At 36.1% G+C, this 24558-nt stretch overlaps 1 protein-coding gene across 3 annotated transcripts in view; it reads right to left on the reverse strand.

Moving 5' to 3' along the window:
• The window catches only part of MAPK8 (mitogen-activated protein kinase 8), a 102453-nt gene that overhangs the window by 19881 nt on the left and 58014 nt on the right, over positions 1–24558 (reverse strand). For all 3 annotated transcript variants that reach the window (XM_045809899.2, XM_045809902.2, XM_045809900.2), the window contains exons 2-5: positions 17832–18002; positions 13654–13783; positions 8248–8306; positions 8020–8158 (exon numbers count right to left, since the gene is read on the reverse strand). In XM_045809899.2, the coding sequence (XP_045665855.1) occupies positions 8020–8158; positions 8248–8306; positions 13654–13783; positions 17832–17953 (450 nt within the window). In that variant the 5' untranslated portion in view covers positions 17954–18002. The remainder of the gene's footprint in view (positions 1–8019; positions 8159–8247; positions 8307–13653; positions 13784–17831; positions 18003–24558) is intronic.

Genomic DNA, 24558 nt, shown 5'->3' on the forward strand with positions numbered 1-24558 from the left:
GTATCACTTTTCACACCATTGTAAAGTCGAAAAATTAGGTTGAACCACCGTAAGTAGGGGACCATCTGTACTCCTCCATTATACTAATGAGCCTTGACAGATGACTTGTTTAGGCAATGGAATGTGAAGGAATATGATGTTCACCAAATCTGAAAAAAAGTTTTAAATATGCTTGATTTAGCTTGGCTCTTGCTCCACTGTCTTTCACCACGAGAAAAGGATGCGCCCCAGGGAGGTACTCCTTCAGCCTGGATGCTGAAACCTGAACAAGGACAAATGCTGAACCCGACCCCATGATCTGGAGCAGTGCCATATAACCGAACCGCAGCATCCTGAGCAAGCGATAAGTGTTGTGTTAAGCCATCGATACCTTGGATTTGCTTTTCATGCATCATTTCCGCATAATAATTCTGAAATCCTTGAGGGAAAAAGAGCTGTACATTCTTCCAGTTGATGAAAATGCCTTACATCTGCCCACAGAAGCCTGAAAGCTTAAAGGCAGACATTCAGTCGAAGAATACAGAGCCAGTGACTGACTAACAAATGTGCTCTAAAAATAACTGTAATTAAAAAGAAGCAGCCTCCTAAACTTCTGACAGAGCTGTACTATCAAAAAACTCCATTAGTCTGTGACTTTTCAGGGCAATTCTGCCCCCAGGGGATCGCTGGCACTGTTCAGAGACATTTTTGGTTGTCACAATTGGGGAGTACTGGCAGCATCTAGTGAGTAGAGGCCAGGAATGTGCTAAACATTCTACAATGCACAGGACAGCTCCTCAAAAGAAAGAATTCTTTATCCAAAACATTAATAGTGTCCAGACTGAGAAGGACCGCCTTAAAATGGCACTTGGGCCCCCAATCTTTTACAGAGAGTAAGCTGAGAAAGCTGAGCAGCCCCCAAGGAGAACACATTTTCCAATAACCACTTTAGATATATTCAAAAGGACAGTAGAAAAGAAACACACTTCACAGAGTGGAGCCAGGTACTACAGAGAACAGAGCATTCCTTGCAGAAATGAGATTCAGGGACTAATCAAGGAATATTCCCCCCACCCCATCTCCAAGGGAAGTGACACAACATCTGCCCAACAGAATGTCTTTCTTTCTTAAAATAATTTAAAAAATGTATTTATTTATTTATTTGAGAGAGAGCGTAAGAGAGGGCAAGCGTGGGGTCTGCCTAAGACTCTATGCTGAGCGTGGAGTCTAACACAGGGCTTGATCCCACTATGCTGAGATCTAATGACCTGAGCTGAAACCAAGAGTCAGAGGCTTAACTGACTGTACCACCCAGGTACCCTTGCCCAACAGACTTTCAAATTACAAATAACCCATGACTAAACTTTTCAATTTCCCAAATGGGATTGTTTACTGGATCTGAAGTAGAGATTACCATGTATCACTTGGGAAATAAATGCCTTGATAGACTAGGATTTGGGGTTATCTCCCCTAAGCAGGGGGTGAATAAAGGTGTGGAATAAAGGGAGCAAAGAAATGTTTCATGACCAGAAGGGTAGACTGTGACAGAGACAAACGCTCACCAACATTCTGAAGTCCGCCTCTCCACATTTCCCTGTCCCTTATAATTAGGCAGGTCCTCATGTTCTGCCAATGGGCTCAGAGCAGAAGTGGCGTGTGTCCCTTCCAGGCCAAAGCACAGAAGAGACAGTACACACCACCCGGCTTTCTCCTCCCCTGACACAATGACCAGGAACCACACAGATGGTGGAGCCTCATTCAGCTTGGGTCTCTGAGGGACTATGTGGAACCCCATTCCCAGCCCTGACTTGTACTAAAACCCTAACAGAGGAAAGTTCAGGTTATTTTACCAAGTGAACGATCTTAGACCAGCAGAGGTATTAGGCTGGGGTGAAGGGTATTTAGACTTAGTAGTAAAGCAGAGAGATGAGTATCAGTTGTGGCCTCAAGACCAGTTACAGGAGTGGGTGCTGTTGTTTACCCCATTAAACTTCTTCTAAGTTAGTCAAGGAACAAATATCAAGTAAAATCCTGAGGAGTAGTATCCAGAACTTACTGTATGAAGGAAATAGGAACAAGTGGCACCAGAGGTGTCTTATAGAGTGAGTCCTGTGGTGCCTGTTCTGATCCCTGGTTCAGGATCCCTCCCAGCTGCTAGCAGTATTGGTTGCTGAGTTTTTAGCAAATCTCTCTCCTGGAACTGCCTACAGCCACAGAGAGTCACCTTTTCCAAGGTCATGCTGCTCCTCAAAGTCCAACTGAATCACCAGCTGAGGACTCTGGAGTGATTGAATTCAATTCAATTCTTCCCTCTGTCCAGTATTAGTATGACTTCCTTTACTCCCTTAAAGATGTTGATGCTGAGGGGACTCCCCAACAAACTTCTTTCATGTATATCTCCATCCTAGAGATTGTTTCCCAGATAGTCTGACTTAAGATAAAGGCACATTCTTCTTCATAGGTAACAGATCCTAATATGTCTCTTATAAGCTCAAATTTATTATTAATAAATTTTCTACAGTTGTACTGTATTTTTACCACTTTATCCATCCACACTAAGGGAGTATATTAAAATACCCCAATACTATCGTGTTCGTATAATTCTTCTATTTTTCACAGTTTAAGCTTTGTGTATTACAACTCCACTGCATGTATAAAGTTCTTGACAGTTACTTATCCAAATAGGTGGATTACACCCTTTATCCTCACAAAGTTACTGAAAAATACTTTGTCCCTGGCCCCACCATATTCAATGCATGTGATTAAATAGAGTTATCCTTGTTCTCATGTTTTATTTTCCCACTACATCTTTGCCAATACCTTTGCTTTCAGCCTTTGGAAGCTTGCTATAATTGTTTGCAATACAGAAACACATGGTGGTGGTGGTTTTGTGTGTCAAAATTTGAACTTTGTTCATTAAGGGGTTAATCCCCTTTACCCTTTATGTTATATATTGGTCTTCTGTAATTTTAAAGTTTCTTTTTTATATTTCTTGCTATTTCTTTTGTCTCCTATCTTCTATCATGTAGTCTGTGATTTCTGTTTTACCTACCAGCTAGCCCCCCATTAATCTGAAAATTTTCTATTTCGAAGATTTTACTTTACTAAAATCAAATTAACTTCCATTGTAGCACATTACTGTCCTGGTCCACAGGGCAAAAGAAACAAAAACAAAATCAAGAAGTTTACCTCATTTGCCTCACACAATATATAATGTGATGTGGAAGATGATATACTTTCTCACGTAAGGAGATTTCTCTTACATTGCCTAAAGATGGCATTAGACACAACATTACAGCAGTTGCATATGCAATATTCAAAGCAATTCAGTTAGAATGATAACTAAGGATAAGCCTAAATATCTCACATATGTGACTGTCTTAAAATAGGTAACTTGAGCACAAATCTGTGTATTCATTTTGAGTTAGGTTATTTGACACAAGGTAGCTCAAATATGTAATTCCACTGAATTAAATACTTTTCAAGAAATTCCTCTCAAATTAGTTGTTATACTTTTCAAAGAATAAGCTAGAATTAAAACTAAAACACAAAAACACATGTCCACACAAAAATTTGCACACACACGTTCATGTCAGCATTTCTCATGATAGCCAAAAAATGGTTATCAACCCAAATGCCCTTCAAGTGATGAACAGATAAACGAAATGTGGTATACATCCATAAAGTGAACAATTATTTTGCAATAAAAAGAAATGAAGTACTGATACATGATAAATAGATGGATGAACCTTGAGAACACTATGCTAGGGAAAAGAAGCCAGACACAAAAGACCACATTATATATAATTCCACTTACATGAAATATCCAGAATAGGCAAATATATGGTGATAAAAAGTATGTTAGTAGTTGTGTAGGGCTGGGGGTGAAGGGAACAGGGGATAACAGGAATTGAAGGCTAACAAGTACAGATTTCTTTAAGGGGGGTAAAAATATTCTAATGAAAATGTTCTAAAATTATATTGTGATGGCTGTAAAACCTTTGAATATAATGTAATAATTATACACTTTATAAACTGTATGGTATGTGAATTACATGTCAATAAAGCAGTTAAAAAACAGATTACAAAAATATAAACTATTTCTGAATATATGAGAAACACAACTCTGATAAATACTCAATTTTATATAACTGGTAATGATAGCAGGATATTTTATATACCGCTTCATTTCAGAGCAAAACTAAGCTTATACTACTCATGTAAATCGGTGAAATACAACTTTCCCAAAATATAATTAAAGGCAGTGATGTCAACAAAAATGGAAGAGTAGACTGCTCCACAGAAACACCAAAAAGCAGAGCAAAACGGATCAGGATAAACTTTTTCAGAAATGTGGGAAACAGGTAAAATGTTCACAACAACCAAGTACGCACAGAATCAAGAAAAAGGCAACTTAAAAACAACAAGAAAAATGTGTGGTGTTTTTACTAGCCCTTGTCCCACCCATCTTCCTGGCTGGGTGGAGAGTCTTAAAGAAAACAACCTGCATTCTCACTGTGAGACTCTGGTCTTGGGCTAGACAGGGGGCATTTCTCAAAAACACTGCAAGGCAAATGAATAACCCATTTCGCCTGTGAAAAGACATTAAAGTTGAAGAAAACAAGACATGGCATACCATCAAGTGTACAACATATGCATAATGGAAGTGCCAAATAAGAGGAAAAAGGAAAAGGAGCAGAAAAAAATACTTGAAAAAATAATGACCAAAACTTCCAAATTTAATGAAAGACATAATTCTATACATCCAAGCTGCTCAATGAACTCCAAGGATAAAGGCAGAGATCTGCACTGAGACACATTATAATCAAACGGCTGAAAACCAAAGACAAAAAGAGAATCTTAAGAATCAAGAGAAGTAACTTGTCACTTATAAGAGATCCTCAATGATATTAAAAACTGATATCTCAAAAGAAATCATACAGGCCAAAAGGCAGTGAAAAGACACATTTAATAACTGCTAAAAGAAAAAAAATCCAAATAAAAGTTCTATATCTAGCAAACTATCCTTCAAAAGTGAAGGAGATAATTAAGATACTTTGAGATAAATAAAAGCTATGGGACTTTGTTGCTAGTTACCTACTCTATAAAAAAGGCTAAAGTAGTCCTTCAGGTAGAAATAAAAGGACACTACACAGTAAACTGAAGCTGTAAAAAGAAATAAAGAATACTGGTAAAGGTAATTACATAGGTAAATACAAAGTCAGTATTACTGTGTTTTGGATTTTTAACTCCTATTTTTTTTTCCAATATGATTTAAAAGACAAATGCATTAAACAATAATTATGTATCTATATTACTGGGCACACAGTGTATAAGTACGTAATTTGTGACAACTACAACATAATGGGGGAAGGACAGACTGTATAGAGGAGTAGAGGTTTTGTGTACTGTTGAAAGTAAGGTGGTAAGAATTCAAAATAAATTCTAAGTTGAAGAGATTAATTGCAATCCCAATGGTAACCTTTAAGAAATACTCCCTCCAAAAACAGGAGAATACGTATTTTTCTAAGTGCACATGGAATATTCTCCGGAATAGACCACGTTAGGTGACAGAACAAGTCTCGATAAATTTTAAAAGACGGAAATCATACAATGTATCTTTCTGACCACAATGGAATGAAGCCAGAAATCAAGAAAAAAGGAAAACTGCAAAATTCAAAAATTGGTGGAAATTAAAGAGCATATTCTCAAATAACCAATGCAGCAAAGAATAATTCACAAGGAAAATAAGAAAATACTTTGAGATGAATGAAAATGAAAAAAACAACACAAAAAAATTTAGGGAATGCAGAAAAAGCAGGTTCAGAGGGCAATTCAGCTGCTGAGTCTGTGTTATTTTGTTATGGCGGCTCAAGCAGACTAATACAACGTAAGTAAACAGAAAGACATTCGTCCAGTGTCCGCGAATCGGAATACTAAATATAGTCAAGAAGGCAAAACAACCCAAGCAATCTACAGAGTCAATAAATGAAATCTTTATTAAAACTCCAATGGCCTTTCTGCAGAAACGGAAAAGCTGATATTCAAATCCATATGGAGTCACAAGGGGCTCTGAATAGTCAAAACAATATTTAAAAAGAAGAATAAAGTTGGAGGGCTCACACTTACTCCCATTTTTCAAAACTTACTAGAAAGCTATAGTATCAATTCATCTATTTTTTCCTTTGGTTGATTGTGCTTTTGGTACCATTTGTAAGAATTCATTGTCAAATCATTATGGTTTACCCTGATATTTTCTTTTAAGTTTTACAGCTTTAGCTCTTATGTTTAGGTCACTGACACATTTTGAGTTAATTTTTGTGTACGATGTAAGGTAAGGATCCAAATTCATTCTTTTGTTTGTGGAAATCCAGTTGTCCCAGCCTCGTTTATTAAAGAGACTTATTTTTTCCCAGTTGAATGGTCTTTGACACCCTTGCTGAAAATCAGTTAGCCACAGATATGTGATTTTATTTCTGGACTCTTAGTTCTATTCCATTGGTCTATGTCTCTGTCCTTACAGCAGTTCCACATAATTCTGATACCTGAATTTCATGAAAATTAAATACTTTTGTGCATCAAAGGATATCAAGAAAGTGAAAATACAATGTATAAAATGAGAGAAAATATTCTTATGTTCCGTAGATGAGAGGAACTCATCTACGGAACATAAGAACTAGGAAGATCGGTAGGAGAAGAAAGGGATAAAGAAAGGGGGGGGTAATCAGAAGGGGAAATGAAGCATGAGAGACTATGCACTCTGAGAAACAAACTGAGGGCTTCAGAGGGGAGGGGGGTGGGGGAATGGGATAGGCTGGGGATGGGTAGTAAGGAGGGCACGTATTGCATGGTGCACTGGGTGTTATACGCAACTAATGAATCATCGAACTTTACATCAGAAACCAGGGATGTACTGTATGGTGACTAACATAATAAAAAAATACTAAAAAAAAAAAAAGAAAATGGGCAAAGTACTTGAACAGACACTTCTCCCAAGAAGATATACAAATGACCAATAAGCATATGAAAACATTCAACATCTTTAGTCATCAAGGAAAGGCAAATCACAAGGAGATACCACTTTGTACTCACTAGGATGGTTAGAACAAAAGTCAGTAAGTACTGGCAAAGATTTGGAGAAATCAGAACCTTCACACATTGCTACAGGGAATGTAAAATGGTATAGCCACTATTAACAGTTTAGTAGTTCTTCTAAAAGTTAAATATACAATTACCACCTGCAGGACCCCTGGGGCGCCTGGGTGGCTTAGTCATTAAGCCTTTGCCTTAGGCTCAAGGTGTGATCCCAGCATTCTGGTATGGAGCCCTGCATCAGGCTCCTATGCTGGGAGCCTGCTGCTTCCCCTCCCACTCCCCCTGCTTGTGTTCCCTCTGTTGCTCTGTCAAATAAATAAATAAAATCTTTAAAAAACAAACAAAAAACAATTACCACAGGACCGAATCCTAGGAAGATAACCAAGAGAATTGAAAATAGGAACTCAGACAAATACTTGTACATGAATGTTCATAGCAGCACTATCCGCAAAAGCTAAAAAGGCAGAGATAATGCAAATGTCTATCAGTGGATGAATGGATAAACAAAACGTGGTACATACATACACTATAATATTATTTGGTCATAAAAAGGTATGAACTATTGACACATGGTACAATATGAAGGAGATTGACAATCTTATGCTAAGTTAAAGAAACTAAACACAAAAGGTTACATCTGATTCCATTTATATGAAAAATCCATAAGAGATAAATCCATAAACACAGAAAGCAGATTGGTATGAGGCCTGGGGCTGGGGAGAGAGAGAGAGATGGGGACTGACTGCTTAATGTGTATGATTTTGGGGGCAATGGAAATATTTTGAAATTTTGTATCGATGGTGGTTGAACAATGTTGTGAATGTACTAAATGTCAGTGAATTGAACCCTTTTAAAAGATGGTTAATTTTATGTTATGTGAATTTCACCTCAATAATTAAAAAAAAGAATATGATGATGATAATAATAATAATTTTTTCTACTAACCCGATGAATAATTCCAGCAGAGTGAAGGTGCTTGATTCCACACAGCATCTGATAGAGAAGGTAGGACATTCTTTCATGATCTAGTTCCATCTGAATCACTTGGCAAAGATTTGCATCCATGAGCTCCATGACTATGTAACTTCATGGGTGAAAAAAGATGACAGCTAAAGTGTACAGCAACAGTCTAAGAATAATGTACGAACATAAAATTTTAATTATCACACTTACACATCTTGAAATTCTTCTAGGGATTTCTGTGGTGTGAAAACATTCAAAAGGCCAATTATCTGTGGCAAAAGCAAAGAGACCAAAAAATTAGACACCACTGTTACTAATAATACTTTCATTTAGGAACTGCAAATACATGGGTTAAAAAAATTCCACCGTCAGTATAAGAATTTTAAAATCTTATGTTCTAAGCCCAAGTAATCTCTCTTATTTTACTTTACGGCCAGGGATCAGGGGTAGGGAGGGAACCAAAGCACGCAGGATCTTTAGGGGGTGAAAATACTCTGTATGATACTATAATAGTATATATTGTGTCATTACACATTTGTCCAAACCCAAAGAATGTATAACACCAAGAGTGAACCTTAATGTAAACTACAGACTTTGAGTAATAAGGATGCATCAGGTGATTATGATGAATGTACCCATCTGGTGGGGGATACAGGTAATGAAGTAGGCTATGCATGTGTGAGGGCAGGAAGTGTATGGGAGATCTCTGTAACTTCCTCTCATTTTTGCTGTGAACCTAAAATGCTCTTAAAAAAAAAAAAAAGCCTTAAAAAAAACTGTATCAACGGAAGAGTTCCACATATCCATTACATTTATGAATACTCAATTATCAAGGACCTATATCATACAATTCTCTACATAATTTGTAAGCAAGTTTTAAATACCTTCTACCAGCTCTTATCTAACTTAATACCTGTATATGATCTCAGCCCTCCCTGCAATGCCCTCAGTTTTTCATAATACTGAACTTCCCCAGTTTTCTGCATTCCCAGTCTATTCACTGGTTCATCCACAGGCATGCCCTTTTCCCCACCATCCTGTCTTTAATCCTTTTCTTTTCTCTACCTGTATCCTTTCCCTGAGCAATATATGGTTTTTTGTTTTGTTTTGTCTAAACATCTCTATGTGGATAATTTCCAAATATACATTAAAAGTCCTTGCTTAGTTTGTAAGTCTCATATATTGCCTATATATTGCCACTTCACATGAAAATCTCACAAATATAAAATTGAACTCCTTATCATTCCTACCCAAACCCTTAACTTTTCCGGAGTGCTTTCTCTTATAAAAGAGAAGGCTCACAGTGATTTTTTACTCCTTTTTCAATAATTGCACCATAATAAATGTTGAAAAGAATACTATCCCATTGTACTGTCAGCTGAACTTCAACCTATTCTTCTTATTCCCTGTGCTACTGTATAGATTGAGGATTCTAACATCTCATCTAGACTGCTCATGCTATAATTATTTCTAACATTAAGATTCCCTAAACAATGGTTTCTATTTTATTGCCTGTAATATGGTAAAAGAAAGACCTGATCATATTACTGACCTCTTTAAAAACTTAATGCCAGAAAAAAAAATTTCAAAACTCCCTTGCAATACATTCAAAGCCTTCCTTCCATGACAGAACATCAACCCAGTTCATCTCCTGCTAAGCTCACTATTAAACTTGATACTTTGGCCTTCCTAAATAAGCTTAAACAATGTTAGCTTTAAAAATGCTCAATGCCTTTAAACATACTCTTCCCTGTACTTGTCATATTTACCTACTAAATTCAGTTACCTTCAAAATTAATGACTTTCATAGAGTCTGACAACCTCTAGTCCTTGACAGGTGGCTGAATATTTTCTTTACTTAGTCCCCACAGTATCTTATATGCTATTACGGCATTTAACACAGTGTCATATAGTCTCATTTTCACAACAGCCTCATCCCAATCACACCAGGATCCTTGTTAGAAAGAATTATTCACTTTTTCAGCGTTGACACACATTTTTAAAACATGTGTTAACAATTAGGGATGGGAAAATTTTTCTAGACCAACTTCATGAGAGCAGAATCTATGTCATTCATCTAAGCTTTATGCCTTATAGAGGCATTCAAATGTTTGTCCAGTGAATAAACTCAGAAAAATAATTCCAGATCAGAAAAGGTCAAACAAATCTGTTTAAGACAGGGAAAGTGATAATAAGAATGCATCTAGCTGCTCAAAATGAATTAATTCCTGACTCCTAAATAGATGAACTGCACATCTAGAGACTTGGAGAAATAATAAAATTGTTCATATCTGAGAAATGCTACAGTAGAAGAGAAGTGTTAAAGATGAAAAGCATAAAAAGACAAGAGACTAGTGGTTGCTTAGAGCCAAAGGGGTTGGGAGATAGGAAAATGAGAGCTAAACAATATGGAGATTCTTTGTGACGTGATGAAAATGTTCTAGAACTATGGATAGTCACATACATCAGTGAATATACTAAAAACCACTGAACTGTACACATTGAGTGAATAAACTGTACAGTATGTGAACTGTATCTCAGTAAAGCAGTTACAAAATAAAGAAGACAGACAGCTGTCTTATTTTTCAAAAAGGAAAATAAAGGAAATTATATCAATCATAGACTGGACAGCCAAACAAAAGTCAAGGACTGATTCAGTGCGTGGTATATAAGTACTCTGAGAGAAGTAACACTTACTAGAAGCAGGTAAAAATTCACTGAGAAACTGTACTTCCTTCTGTGAATAGAACAACAACGACAACAAAGAACAGCAGCAGATCAGAAATGTGGTAAGTATATGAAGATTTCCAAAAGGTATTTTTGAAAATGTCTCCAGTCATAATATCCATGTGAATAAGATGAAGAATTCAGGAGAGATGGGTAATTTTTATAGTTACACATGTCATTTTTGCGGTATACCCAAGGGTCACTAATGAACTAATCCAGCAATTAAGAAGGCATCCTGAGCAACACTGGGACGTGAAACTAATAAGTGAAAGTCAGAATGAAGGAAAAAGCAATACCCAACAGTCTGGGAAGAGGAACCAGATTTCACATGTGAAATTCTAGGGAGAAATAGGAAGTACTATACTTAACCTCCAAAAGCAAAAGATAAAAAGTAAAAGATGGGGGGGGGGCACCTGGTTCACTCAGTACAGCATATGACTCTTGATTTGGGGGTTATAAGTTTGAGCCCCAAGTTGGGTGTAGAGCTTACTTAAAAGTAAAGTGTTTAAAAAAAAGAAAGTAAAAGATGGGAAAGATGTGATCTGTTAGGAGGCCTGTGACAAAGAATAACTTACTAAAACAATGTGAATCAAATGGTGACCTGATTTCTAAATAGGATTATAATGTCCATGGTTAAGAGGAGATTATATGCCTCAGTTCTCTTGGAGATTTCAATCAGACATGAAGTACTGTGTGCTAGGGGACACAGCAAAGTATGTTCAGAGATAAGTGACCAAGTTGAAAAACAAACTCAAAAGCATCTATGAAAATAGGAAATGCAGAACAATATGAACATACTTAGTACCACTGAAGTGTATGCTTAATATGGTTAAGAGAGTGAGTTTTATGTAATGTGTATTTTACCACAATAAAAAAAAAAGAGGTGGGAAAAAACAGATGTTTAGACCAATGAAGAGATGATCTGTGTGGAACATGAAACTGCTGAAAAGGCAAGACATTACAAAAACATCCATCCATTAGAAGTATAAAAATTCCTTTATCATTCCTGGCTTTCCTATACAGTTGACCCTTGAACAACATGGGTTCAAACTGTGTGGGTTCACTTATACATGGACTTTTTCTGATACAGTATTGTGTAAGAATTTTCCTTATGATTTTAGTAACATTTTTTTCTCTAGCTTACTCTAAGAATATAATACATGTAATACACAAAATATGTGTTAATCTACTATTTATGTTATCAGTAAGGCTTCCAGCCAACAGTAGACTATCAGTCGTTAAGTTTGGGGTAGTCAAAAGTTATATGCAGATTTCGGCTGCAAAAGGGTTGACATCCCTAACTCCCACATTGTACAAGGGTCAACTGTATTTAGTTTTACATTCACTCTCCAAACAAATCTACTCTATGTCAGCACTCTTGTAGGTGCCAAGGGTACTGCCTGCATGGACCTTGCCATCCCCATCAGAGGGTTAACTATGTGAAATAAGCTTTCCATGCCCTCCATTTAGTCAATGGAACCATCCTTTTTTGCTGTCAACCAGGCTCAGGAAGAAGGAGTTTATTGGCCATGTTCCCAATGCAACATCACAGTCATCACCGCCTTGAAATGGACTACAAGGGGGCATGAACAGCTCCATCTGAGGGCAGGAGGCCACCAGCAAAACCCTGACAAGCAACATGGCTAGCTCCCACATAGAACAAGAATGGCTGACACAACTTGTTCCCTGTCACTGACTTTAATCTACACCTCTTTCTAAGTGCTCTTCTTTCTTTCTGGGAGGCTCTTTTCCTTCAACAACCCAATTTTTACCCCATTTTAAAGAATTAATCTAGGGCCACCTTTCCCCAAAGCTTTTCCCATTTCATGAAAGCTCATACAATCTTCTCTCTCCTGAAATCTCAGCACTTATTTTCCATCTGCCACAATTTGACAATCAAACTTCCACTGCTTTATATTTGATATTTCACTATGTATGTGTCTTCAAAATAACACTATACATTCCCCAAATAAGGAGCCTCCTCCTTAACTTCCGTGAAGTTTTCCCCTCATGACGAATCTAACTCCAGTACACAGAGGCCTGCAGCGCTGGTTCTCAAAATGTGGTAAACTGTGTTATCTGGCATTAGAAAGCATTGAGCTTATTAGATTTTATCAACTCCTTTGGACAAACACCACAAGACATCTTCAGTCCGATGCTTTTGGTTTGGTTCATAAAACTGTTCCTTACACAATTCGCTCCCAGTTTATTTCCTCTGGGCTGAGAGAAATCATTCCATTAAAATAATCATAAAAGTATGTTTTCACTCATTCTCAAAATGAGTGAAAGTTATATTTTTAAGTCGCTATAATCATTAGGAAAAAGAATTAGGGATATTTTCCTAATTTCATTTAAATATTTTTTGAAGTTTCTGCTAAACTGCTTTATAAAATCATGGACTATCTTCAACCTAAAATGACCAGTGAGTATCAGCATCACTTAAAAAAGTGGGAGTAGGGTAGGGAAAAATGATTTGAATTTTATATCTAATATTATTAAATAAAATTCCAGTGTCAAAGTAAAATGGGAACAATTTCATCTCTGTGCTAAGGCTACAGTTTTCTGAAAGGTCAGCCTGACAGAAAGCAAAAAGTAGAAGATGAGATCAAGCGTAAATAAAGTTCTTCTAAAACACCTACTTCTTTTAAAACTCCTTTTGCAAATTAAATGTCAGAAAATTACACAATCTAAATTTCAGAAGCTGTTTTCTTTTGATATAATTTAATAAAGTTGAGAAAAGTTTACACTGTAGATGTATACATCCCTTTTAAATGTTTCAATCCAGAAGAACTTAAAGCACCAAATATATTTTTAAAGTTTTTGTTATGTATTCACAAACAAATCTTGATTTCAGCTATACTTAAGACATTTTCCAAAATGTTCACTTACATTTTTGTGATTAACACATTTCATAAGAACTAGCTCTCTGTAAGCCCGTTTAGCATGAGTCTGATTCTGAAATGGCCGGCTTAGCTTCTTGATTGCAACATTTCTTTCAAGAATGGCATCATAAGCTGCACTGTAACAAGAAATTCAAAAACAAAAACAAAAAAACTTTAAAATCTGCAAAACTGAATTTATGAAACATTCATGCAGATTCCCTTCTCCAAAAATAAAATGCAACTGTATCAATTTCCAATCTTTGATATTCAACATGTTTCTTCTATACCTATTATAGCATATTCCAACAATATATAGCATTGTTAACTGTTTTTTAAAATGCTAATATATTCAATGGACTGTGAAGACAGACACAGTGCTTATTACTGGGTGTCCTCCAAGATCCACCTAGCATATAATGGGCACTCAATGCACAAATGTTTAATGACTATTCAGGTCCAATAGATAGCTTTAAGCCTAATGAATCCTTCACCCTGCACCTACACCAAGGAAAGACAGGATTAAAGAATACATGTGGTCATAAATTCTACCCAAATACTTCCTGGAGAATTCTACATAAGTAGATCACGTCCATCTTCCTTGGACACAACAAAATGCATACAGAAAGAGAAAAGAACACATATATAAAGGTATATAAAAGGTTATTTTACAATATAGAAAGTACTTAAAATTTGTTTTTGGAGGAAGAATTAAAAAATCAAGTTTACAAATATAAATGCTAGATCTCAGGGCATTAGACGTTGCTTTGTAACTGTTAATGAAACGCCTATAATTCTGTGATATATAACATCATCCTCATCACTCTTCATATCTTCTACCATATGACACTGACTAAACAGCATGTTTTGCAAATGACAGATCAGAGAAAGTAAAGCACAAATAAGGAAAAATATCTTAAAATTATAGAATATTATGATTGAAAGAGACTTTAAAAGTCATTCGAATTCACCAGTGCCAGCGATTTGCCCAAGGTTAGTCAGAAAGTTAAAAGCAAAGCTGAGACCAAAAGACTAAGATATGAAGTTAACCACTTTTCATACTGGACTACCTAATGTACTATAAGACTTCTGTTTATGTGATATTTGGAAAGTTAGCACACCGCTGATTAAAATTATTCTCTCATCTAACTCAACACTTGAGTTTGTTTTCTAGCTATCTCACTATCTCAAATCTTGTGAAGAAATATGTATTGAGACATTGGTACTCTGGCATGTAAATACAGAATTTACTATTTTGTGTATACATATGTATACATATGTATACATACACATAGCAAAACAGACATAAATATTACAACCTTGAGTTAGAAAATGCCATATTTACAGATATGTTCTCCCCAAATTAAAAACAAACAAACATTAGGGGTCATAAAAAAAATAGAAGTTTTGACTGTATCAAGTTATGTTTTATTTTTAAGCATTAAATTCATTCCTTTTAATTTTTCATCTGCTAAAACAAAGTAATATTTCAAACTCTAAAGTATCTAAGTAGGTTACACTATTTTGTATCCAAGGAATTTAGATTTCTAATTGTTAATACTTAAATGTGCACGAATTAGAGACCCCAATCCAGACCCCTATGAATCTTATTATCACTGGACCCAAAATACTGCCTTTAAAAAAGAATTAAGCTCTTCAGTTGATTCTGATGGTAACAGAGTGAGGTTTTTGGGTTTTTTTAAATTTTTTAAAGATTTATTTACTTATTTGAGAGACAGAGAGAGAGAAAGCACACAGAGGAGAGGGGCAGAGAGAGAGAGAGAGAAATTAAAGCCAACTCCACATGGAGTGCGGAGCCCCATGTGCGGCTTGATCTCACGACTGGGAGATCACAACCTGAGCTGAAACAGAGTCAGACACTTAACCGGCTGTGCCACCCAAGTGCCCCCAGAAAAACATTTTTTATTTTTTTAAAAAAATTTATTTGAGAGAGAGAGTGAGCATGCGTGCATGCAGGAGCGTGGGAAGGGGGAGATGCAGAAGGAAAGGGAGAAGCAGACTCCCTGCTGAGCAGTGAGCCCAACGCAGGGCTCAATCCTAGGACCCTGAGATCATGATCTGAGCTGCAGGCAGATGCTTAACCAACTGAGCCACCCAAGCACCCCACAAAAAACATTTTTAAACACTATTAAGAAATTTATAAATACTATATTCCTTACAACAACCATGTAAATTAGGTGAGAAAACTGGCTTATAAGTGTTAACTTGCCATGAGTCACAAAGTTAATACATCATAAAGCTAGAATCTGAACCACAAGCTGGCTTTCAGAATCCTTCTTGTATTGACTGTTGCAAGTTATCTTCTTTAAATTTAATTTGTGGTTTGTTAAAATATGGTTGGCTAAAATGACAACCAGCCAGCCAATAATGCTTTATAAAATTATCCAAATTCTGTAATTTTTGGTATTATAAATTACTTCAAGAGTACAAAAAGAGAATAAATACTATCATTCCCATTAGAGAAATCTGTTAAGATTTTAGTATTTTACCATAATTGCTAATTTTTTTTTTTTTAAAGTAGGCTCCACACCCAGCCTGGAGCCCAACACAGGACTTAAACTCAGGACCCTGAGATGAAGACCTGGTCTGAGATCAAGAGTTGGACGCTTAACTGACTGAGGCACCCAGGCACCCCAAGTGCTAAATTTTTAAAAAAGCATATATTATCACAGGTAGAGTCCCCTCATTGTCTCTAATTTTAAGAGGTAAACATTATTCTGAGTTTTTACACTTTCCTAAATATGTATGGATCCTTAACTACATGGTCCTATTTTGCAGATTTTTTTTTTAATTTATTTATGTGACAGACAGCCAGTGAGAGAGGGAACACAGCAAGGGGGTGAGAGAGGAAGAAGCAGGCTCCCAGCGGAGGAGCCCGATGTGGGACTCGATCCTGGAACACTGGGATCATGTCCTGAGCTGAAGGCAGACGCTTAACGACTGCACTACCCAGGCGCCCCTATTTTGCATATTTTAAACTATACATAAATGGTACAATAATGCATATATATTCTGTATCTTCCTTTTAAACTCAACACTACATTTCTGAGATTGTCCTTGTTGAAACATAGCTCCAGTTCATTTTAAATGTTGTATAGTATTTCACTATATGAATATATCACAATTTTTTATTCTCATGGATAGACCTGCTGCTGTTACCAATTTTTGCTATTATAAATGGTGTTGCAAAGAACAGCCCTATGTATGTCTCTTTATGTACATGTGCAAGAGTTTTTCTAGAACCTGGGAGACCTGCAGGGTCATAAACACATGATTTTCTTTAATAGATTCTGAAATAAATCTGGTTCAAGAAGAGGTAATATATAATTATGCTTGAGTGAAGCTTAGAATTCCCCCAAACACTAGTTTATTATGCTAACTCAGTGATCTAAAATCATTAGCAGACCTGTCTCCAAAAGTGTTCTACCCTTCATTTTATAAAGAATTATGTTGGGGTACCTGGGTGGCATCCGACTTTTGGTTTCAGCTCAGGTCATGATCTCAGGGTCATGAAATCAGGCTGCACTGGGCTCTGTGCTCAGCAGGAATTCTGCTTGAGATTCTATCCCTCTATCCTGCCCCCCCCCCTCCGCCCCGTGCTCGCTCTCTCTCTAAAACAAATAAAACTTAAAAAAAAGAAAAAAGGATTATGTTGATCTATAAAGCCTAGGCCTTTCATAGAAATTAGCCAGTAAATCAATTTTAAAGATACTCTGAAACACATACAATGAGATGGTATTAACTCACTTCATTCCCCAAATAAGATTTCTGAAGTTCCAGAGTTTCATTATAGTGTGAAATTGATGATTAAGTGAAGCTTCTTATTAAACAACTAACTAGCTATGGGAATAGATGCACACATGGAATTAACAAGCATGCCACTTCTTCTTTCCTTATGATTGATAGTTGTCTTTACATGGCTTGTGACCAAGTATTTAATGATACTTTATACTTAAAGATGGCACTGCTGGTTTATAAAGTTGTGTTTATTAAATAATAAAGACCATCAACCCGAGAACAAAAACGTTTGCCATGTTATAGCTTTAATTTAAACTGTATAGTTTTATTTTAATTTTTTGAGGCAAGTTAAATATTTACCAAGGTATATATAAGAGAAAAGATGGCAGTTAATGATTTTTTGCTTAATTTTTGGAAGTAAAAACTTACCATACTATTCCTTGAGCTCCTGAGCCTATAGGTTTTAAATTCTGATACCGTTTCAAGACTGTAAAGGTAGAATCTCCAATCTCTACACTATAAAAATTGCTGTCACGCTTGCTTCTGCTCATGATGGCAAACAATTAATTTAATGGCTTCATCCAAATATTCACCGAGAAGCTGCAAAATGGAACAAAATGTGATGTTAGCAAAATGAATTTGTCTAATCTTAAAATTCAAGTCCTCACTCTGTTCACTGATAGTAACACAGATTGCTATACCATGTTAAAAGAACTGCTTCATTAAAACACAACTGAAAGAAAAAAATACCACAGAGCCTGGTTAGCATTTGCTAAACTTGAGATGACTGATAGTTAAAAACAAAACAAAACTTTTACAAGGGTTAACAGTTTCTCCACCCCAAGTCACTAGTATTAATATGCATACATGTCTTAACTTACTGGAAAACTGTAAAAACAAAAAAAAGCAAATAATTAAACTAAACATGCTTTTAGGTCACTTCCATAGCTTAAAATTTAGAACCGGTCCTTTTTATGTATTTATTATAAAATATGGAAACCTTGATTTTTGTGAGAAATTGATAAACTTTCATTCAAAAATAATTCACAATCTCATTTAGTGTGACATGGAAGAAACAACCAACTGGAAGGCTAGTAAGCTGGTTAGCATTTATGATCCCTACCTAACAAACAGAGAGCAGTACAGTGCCGTCACCATAACAGAGTCCCTGATCCCTGACAGCAACAACTAGGTGTAATGCAGATGCTGAGGTTATAATGGTTGAAAGGATGAAAAGCAGGGTAGAAAATACTAGATAAAATAAGAAGATATAAAATAAAGTTAAAAATAAGAAAATATAAGAGAAAATATACAGAGAAAGCATTTAGTATATTAGGATGTGAAATAAAACAATACTGTTCTGAATTGTGTGGGGCCTCAAAAACATGACATAAGTTCTGACCACAGCTCTTTACCACATGCCCAATTACAAGCCAAGGAAGTCTTTTTCTACCTATTTGAGTTGTATTTATTTACAAACCCATTACCCATTCTTACTAGATGAAAGTGGTCTACTCCAAAATGCACACAAGACAGCTCCAAACTACTCCCCACATCCCACAATAAACCAAGAAACAAGTTAGGTCTAAAGAATTACTGTTTGTGTGTGTGTGTGGCGGGGGGCGGTTTAAGACAATGCTAACAAAACACAAAAATAAAAACAAAATCCTGATAAGACTTAACAATGCAAAGAATCAATTTAACAAATACTAAGTGCCTAACCTGTGCCAGGCACTACATTGGGCTCTAGGGCCAGATTATGTAGACGCTCGTGAACTGGATTCTAACACAGCTGAATTCTTAGAGTAGGATGGAAGGCACTGGAAAGTGGAGAGCAAGAGTACCCTGACCAGGGGCGCCTGGGTGGCACAGCGGTTAAGCATCTGCCTTCGGCTCAGGGCGTGATCACGGCGTTGTGGGATCGAGCCCCACATCAGGCTCCTCCGCTATGAGCCTGCTTCTTCCTCTCCCACCCCCCTGCTTGTGTTCCCTCTCTCGCTGGCTGTCTCTATCTCTGTCGAATAAATAAATAAAATCTTAAAAAAAAAAAAAAAAGAGTACCCTGACCAGCATCCTGGCTGCTACTTGGAGATTATACTGCAAGAGGAGGGGAACAAAAGTTGGAAGAGGAAAACTAGTACGCTATTGCACTAATCCAGATATTGTACTAATCCAGATAGGAGATAAAATCAAACTTAATGAGGACTCTTAGATGTGATGAAACTAAACAAAAAAGTTCAAACAGTGTAAGCTTTAAAAAAGAAGATAAGTAAATTGAAAGCATTGAGAAGTCAGATAAATGAACTGGATACATTAAAGAGGTACCAGAGAAATATTTCCAAAATCACTAACTAAACTAGTTATGTAACTCCATAGAGAAGCGTCTGAAATGACAAATGTCATTAATTCTGCTTGAGAAGACAGACCAGAAGCTTAAAGAAAAAAGTTTGGTAATGATTTAAAAATCTAGATATGCCCATAGGATGATCAAATATAGGTATTGGGTACCCAGATCAATTTCCTAATGTAACCTGCATTTCCTCTTGTCTACCAGAGTACAGAAGTAGGGAGAAAAAGAAGTGAAAAGAGGAAGAGAGGGAAGTATTAGGTGTCAGGCCCCTCATCAAATATTCCACACACTGATCCTAGAAACTCGGTCTGCCCAGGACCCGGAAACAGTCATAATGGTCTCTGGTAATGTGCACATATGGTCAGAGGCGGAACACAGAGCCTCCATAATAGCAAGGAAAGGCTCCTCTCTATTCCCAGAACAGAATGGCCCAGAGCAGAAGTGCCCATGGTATACACACAGAAGTCTAGACTAAGCTGTGGCAGCAGCTGAGTGATGATAGCTAACACAACTCCTCAGGAACAGGCACAGCAGGGTACCCAAGGTTAAGTACGTAGGCCCGGTCAGTGGTACCCTCCACAAAAGCCATAGCTGCCACTCCCACAAACAAGAAACAGAAAACTCTACTCGCTTAGGCTCTCAGTTACACAGTATTTACTGGCATACCTGAGTCAAACTCTAAGCTGAGTACAATGAACACAACAGTAATCAGTATCTATCTGCTCCTTAATGGAGCTTGCAGTTAAGACAGATAAAGAGACCTTATGTTGCTTAGTATCTGCCTGTGTATCAATATGGCTGTGATAAGAATGTGAAGGGAAAGGACAGGATGCTAACAGAAGCAAGACTATGCTAGTCTGGGCTCAGGAAAAAATTCCCTTGATGCTATGATGTTTGAGCAAGATCTGAACACTGAATATGAGTTAACCAGGCATGGAGAGAAGGGAGCTTTCTAGGCAGAACAAACAGCACATGCAAGGCTAATCCACCAACTTTAACTACTCAATTTGATGAGTCTGAATGAATGTATACAATCCTATAACCACAACCCAAACCGTGCTATAATTCCATCACCACAAAATGCCCCCCGTGTGGGTCCATCCCTGCCATCTATTTCCCACGCACCCCTGGCAACCAATGAACTGCTTAGTTGTGTTTTTCCTAGTTCTTCATATAAATGAAATCACACAGCATTATGTAATTTGTATGTCTGGCTCTTTCACTTGCCCTAATGCTTATTTTTTTTTTAAGATTTTATTTTTTAAACTTATCTCTACACCAACTGTGGGGCTCAAACTCACAACACCAAGATCAGGAATCTCATGCTCCACCGAATGAGCCAGCCAGGCACCCCTGCCCTAATCCATTTACTATTCATCTGTGCTGCATCCCTTTTTACTACAGAATGGTATTCTACTGTGTGGATATACCATTTGGACATCTGGATTTTTGCCAGTCTGGAGGTTATAATAAATAATACTAGTATAAACATTCACACTTCCCCCCCCCCCATTCATCTTGGGTAAATATTTAGGAGTGGGATTCTGAGTCCTATGTTTAACTTTTATAAGAAATTGCCAAACTGTTTTCCAAAGTGGCCATACCATTTTTCATTCCCAACAGCAAAGTAAGAGTGTTCCACCTGCATCATATTCCTGTGATTACCATTTAACTTTATGTATACTAGTGGGTACATAGTGGAATTTCACTGTAGTTTACATTTAATGATGTTGAGCATTTTTTCACAAGCTTATACGCTACATCTTTTTTTGATAAAGTAGCTAATTAACAAACTTCTGCGCATTTAAAAATATGATTGCTTTAGTACTTATTTATATATTCTGGATATACATCCTTTATCAGATGTTGTGCAAGTATTTTTTCCAAGTCTGTGGCTTGCCTTTCCATTTCCATTTTCTTAAGTGTCTTTTTTTTTTTTAACATTTTACTTTGAAATAATTTTAGAACCACACAGAAGTTACAAAAATAGTACAAAGATCCTGGCTATCCCTCACCCAGCTTTACTCAAATGAGAGCATCTGACATAACCACAGCACAATTATCAAAATGAGAAAGTTGACACTGGTACATACTATTAGCAAAAAGGAAACTTGACACTGGTACAATACTATTAAAGAAACTACAGGTTTTATTCAGATTTTACCAGTTTTTACATGTACTTTGTGAGTAAATTTATCACATACATCTATTAGTGTAATCACAATCAGAATACAGAAGTGTTTCATCTCACCAAAGAAAATCCTTCGTGCTATCCCTTTAGATAATTACACCCTCTTGCCAACTGTAACCCTGGCAACTATGATCTGTTTCCACCACTATAATTTTTTTTCATTTAAATAATGTTATGTAAATGAAATCACATAATATGTAATCCTTTATAGTTTCCAATATACAGGCCTTGCAAAATTTTGTTCAACTTCTCCTTAGGTATTAATATTCTGGGTGCTACTGTAAATGTTTTAATGTTAATTTATTTTCAAATTTTCAATTGTTCATTGCTTGTACACAGAAATACAATTAAGTTTTTTGTATAATAACTTTGTACTAAGCTCATTTATTAGTCTTAGTAGCCTTTTTGGTGGATTCTTTGAGATTTTCCACATATACAATCAGTTTCATTTCTTCATTTCCAATTTGGATGCTTCTGAATTCCTTTTCTTGCCCCACTGTACTAACTACAATTTCCATATAATCCTGAATAGATGTGGTAAGAGCAAACATCGTTCCCTTGGTTCCTGATCTGAGGGGGAAGGCATTCGGTCTTTCACCACTAAGTATGATGTATATGACAGGATTTTACTAGATGGCCTTTAACAAGATGAGAATGTTCCCTTTAAGTACTATTTCACTGAGAGTTTTTAGTATTAGTAAGTACTGAATTTTGTCAAATGATTTTTCTGAATCTATTGAGACAGTCATATAATTTTGTTTTCTTAGTTGGTTCATAGGAAGTACACTGAGTGATTTTCAAATGTTGAACCAACCTTGTATTCCTGTAATGAATCTTATTTGGTCAAAAGTATCCTTTTTATATTACTGATTCATTTGGCTAAAATTTTGTTGAAGGCTTTTCCATTTATTTTTATGGGGAAATTGGTCTACAATTTTCTTTCACGGTAGCATAATGCTGACCTCAAAAAATGAGTTGGGAAGTGTTCTCTCTCCTCTTTTATTTTCTGAAAGACTCTGTGTAGAAGTGATACTTCATCTTGAATGTTTGATAGATAAAACGTCTCAGTGAAGCCTTCTAGGACAAGAGTCTTTTTTGAAGTAAGGTTTTCATTGCAAATTAAAATTTTACATATATAGATATACACAGGACTATTCAAGTTATTTCTTCTTAAATGAGTTTTGGTAATTTTGTGTTTTTCAAGGAATTTGCTAATTCCATCTAAGTTGTCCAATTAAATGTCTATAGGATCTGTAATCATGTATCCTCTTTCAACCCTATACGGTAAACTGTGTTGTTGTTTTTTGTTTTTTGTTTTTTTTCCTGATCAGTCTGGCTAGAATTTTATCACTATTTTTGATCATTTTAAAAAATTAGATTTTATTTCTGACTTTATTGTTTTGAACTTTTCTATTTCATTGGTTGATGCTCTTGTTTTATTTCCTTCTTTTTGCTTGTTTTGGGATTGCAATTCTCTTCTAGTTTCTTAAAATGGAAGCTTAAAAGTACTGGATGGAAAACTTTCTTTTACTATAAGCACTTAATACTATAATTTACTCACCACTTTAGCTTCTTCCCATGATTCGTTATCATCATATCCATATTTAACAATAAAATAAATACAACCACTTATGTAGGTTTTACTTTACGCCGGATCTTATTTCAAGTGCTTTATAAATTTCCTTTAATCCTCATAACAGGCCTATGAAGGTTTTCTAGTTGTTTATGGCTAAAGGGTAAATTCAGTTCTTGTTACTACTATTTGGCTGGAGGCATAAATCCCATGTACTTATTTTGTGTGATGTTTCTTTATGTCAAGATAGGAATTACTGTTTTTCTATCTTTTAGATGACGAAATTAAGTCTGAGAAAGGTTAATTGTTTATGGTTACAAAGTTAGTAAGGGGTGAAGATTTGAGTCCTTCACCCATACACTATATCGAGTCCAAAATTAAAAAAAAAAAAATCTTGGTGGTGAAAAAGAGTATGAAGGGAAAGGTACAGTTATAAATATGTTGAGTCTGAGATATCTTTAAGATATCCATCCAAATGTAAGTATCAAGTTGATAGCCAGACACAGAACTGGACCTCAGAGGAAAAGTGTGGGTAAAAGATACAAATTTAAGAGTTGTTACTGAGCCAATGAAAATGATGTTACTCAAGAAGAGAGCAGTAGGAAGGAAGAGAGACCCAAGATTCAGCTTTGTGAACACCTACATTTAATGAGCAATTAGAAAAAGATAGGCCAACAAAGAAATCAGAGAAGATCTAGCCAGTCACATAAAATGAGAGAAGATACTGGAGAAGCCAAAGGAAGTGTTTTAAACCACAGTGGTCAAAAGCAGTGAATGCTACAGAAGTATCAAAGAAACCACCTGAATAGAGTAATGGGGTTTGTAGAAGCTAGACTGGAATAAGCTGAGGTATAAGTAGGATATGATTTTAGAAACAGGTTAAACAGGTATCAGTACTTCTTAACATAAATTTAGCAAAGAAGAGAGGCAATTGATAGAGAAAAGTAAATGGTCAAGGGAGAATAATTAGATTATATACAATACATAACGTAGCATAGCATAGCAAATATAAACGAAGACAACATGAGCACATTTACCTAAT

Source organism: Ursus americanus, chromosome 6, assembly GCF_024610735.1.
Source record: "Ursus americanus isolate L20-20 chromosome 6, mUrsAme1.1.p, whole genome shotgun sequence".
Classification (NCBI taxonomy): domain Eukaryota; kingdom Metazoa; phylum Chordata; class Mammalia; order Carnivora; family Ursidae; genus Ursus; species Ursus americanus.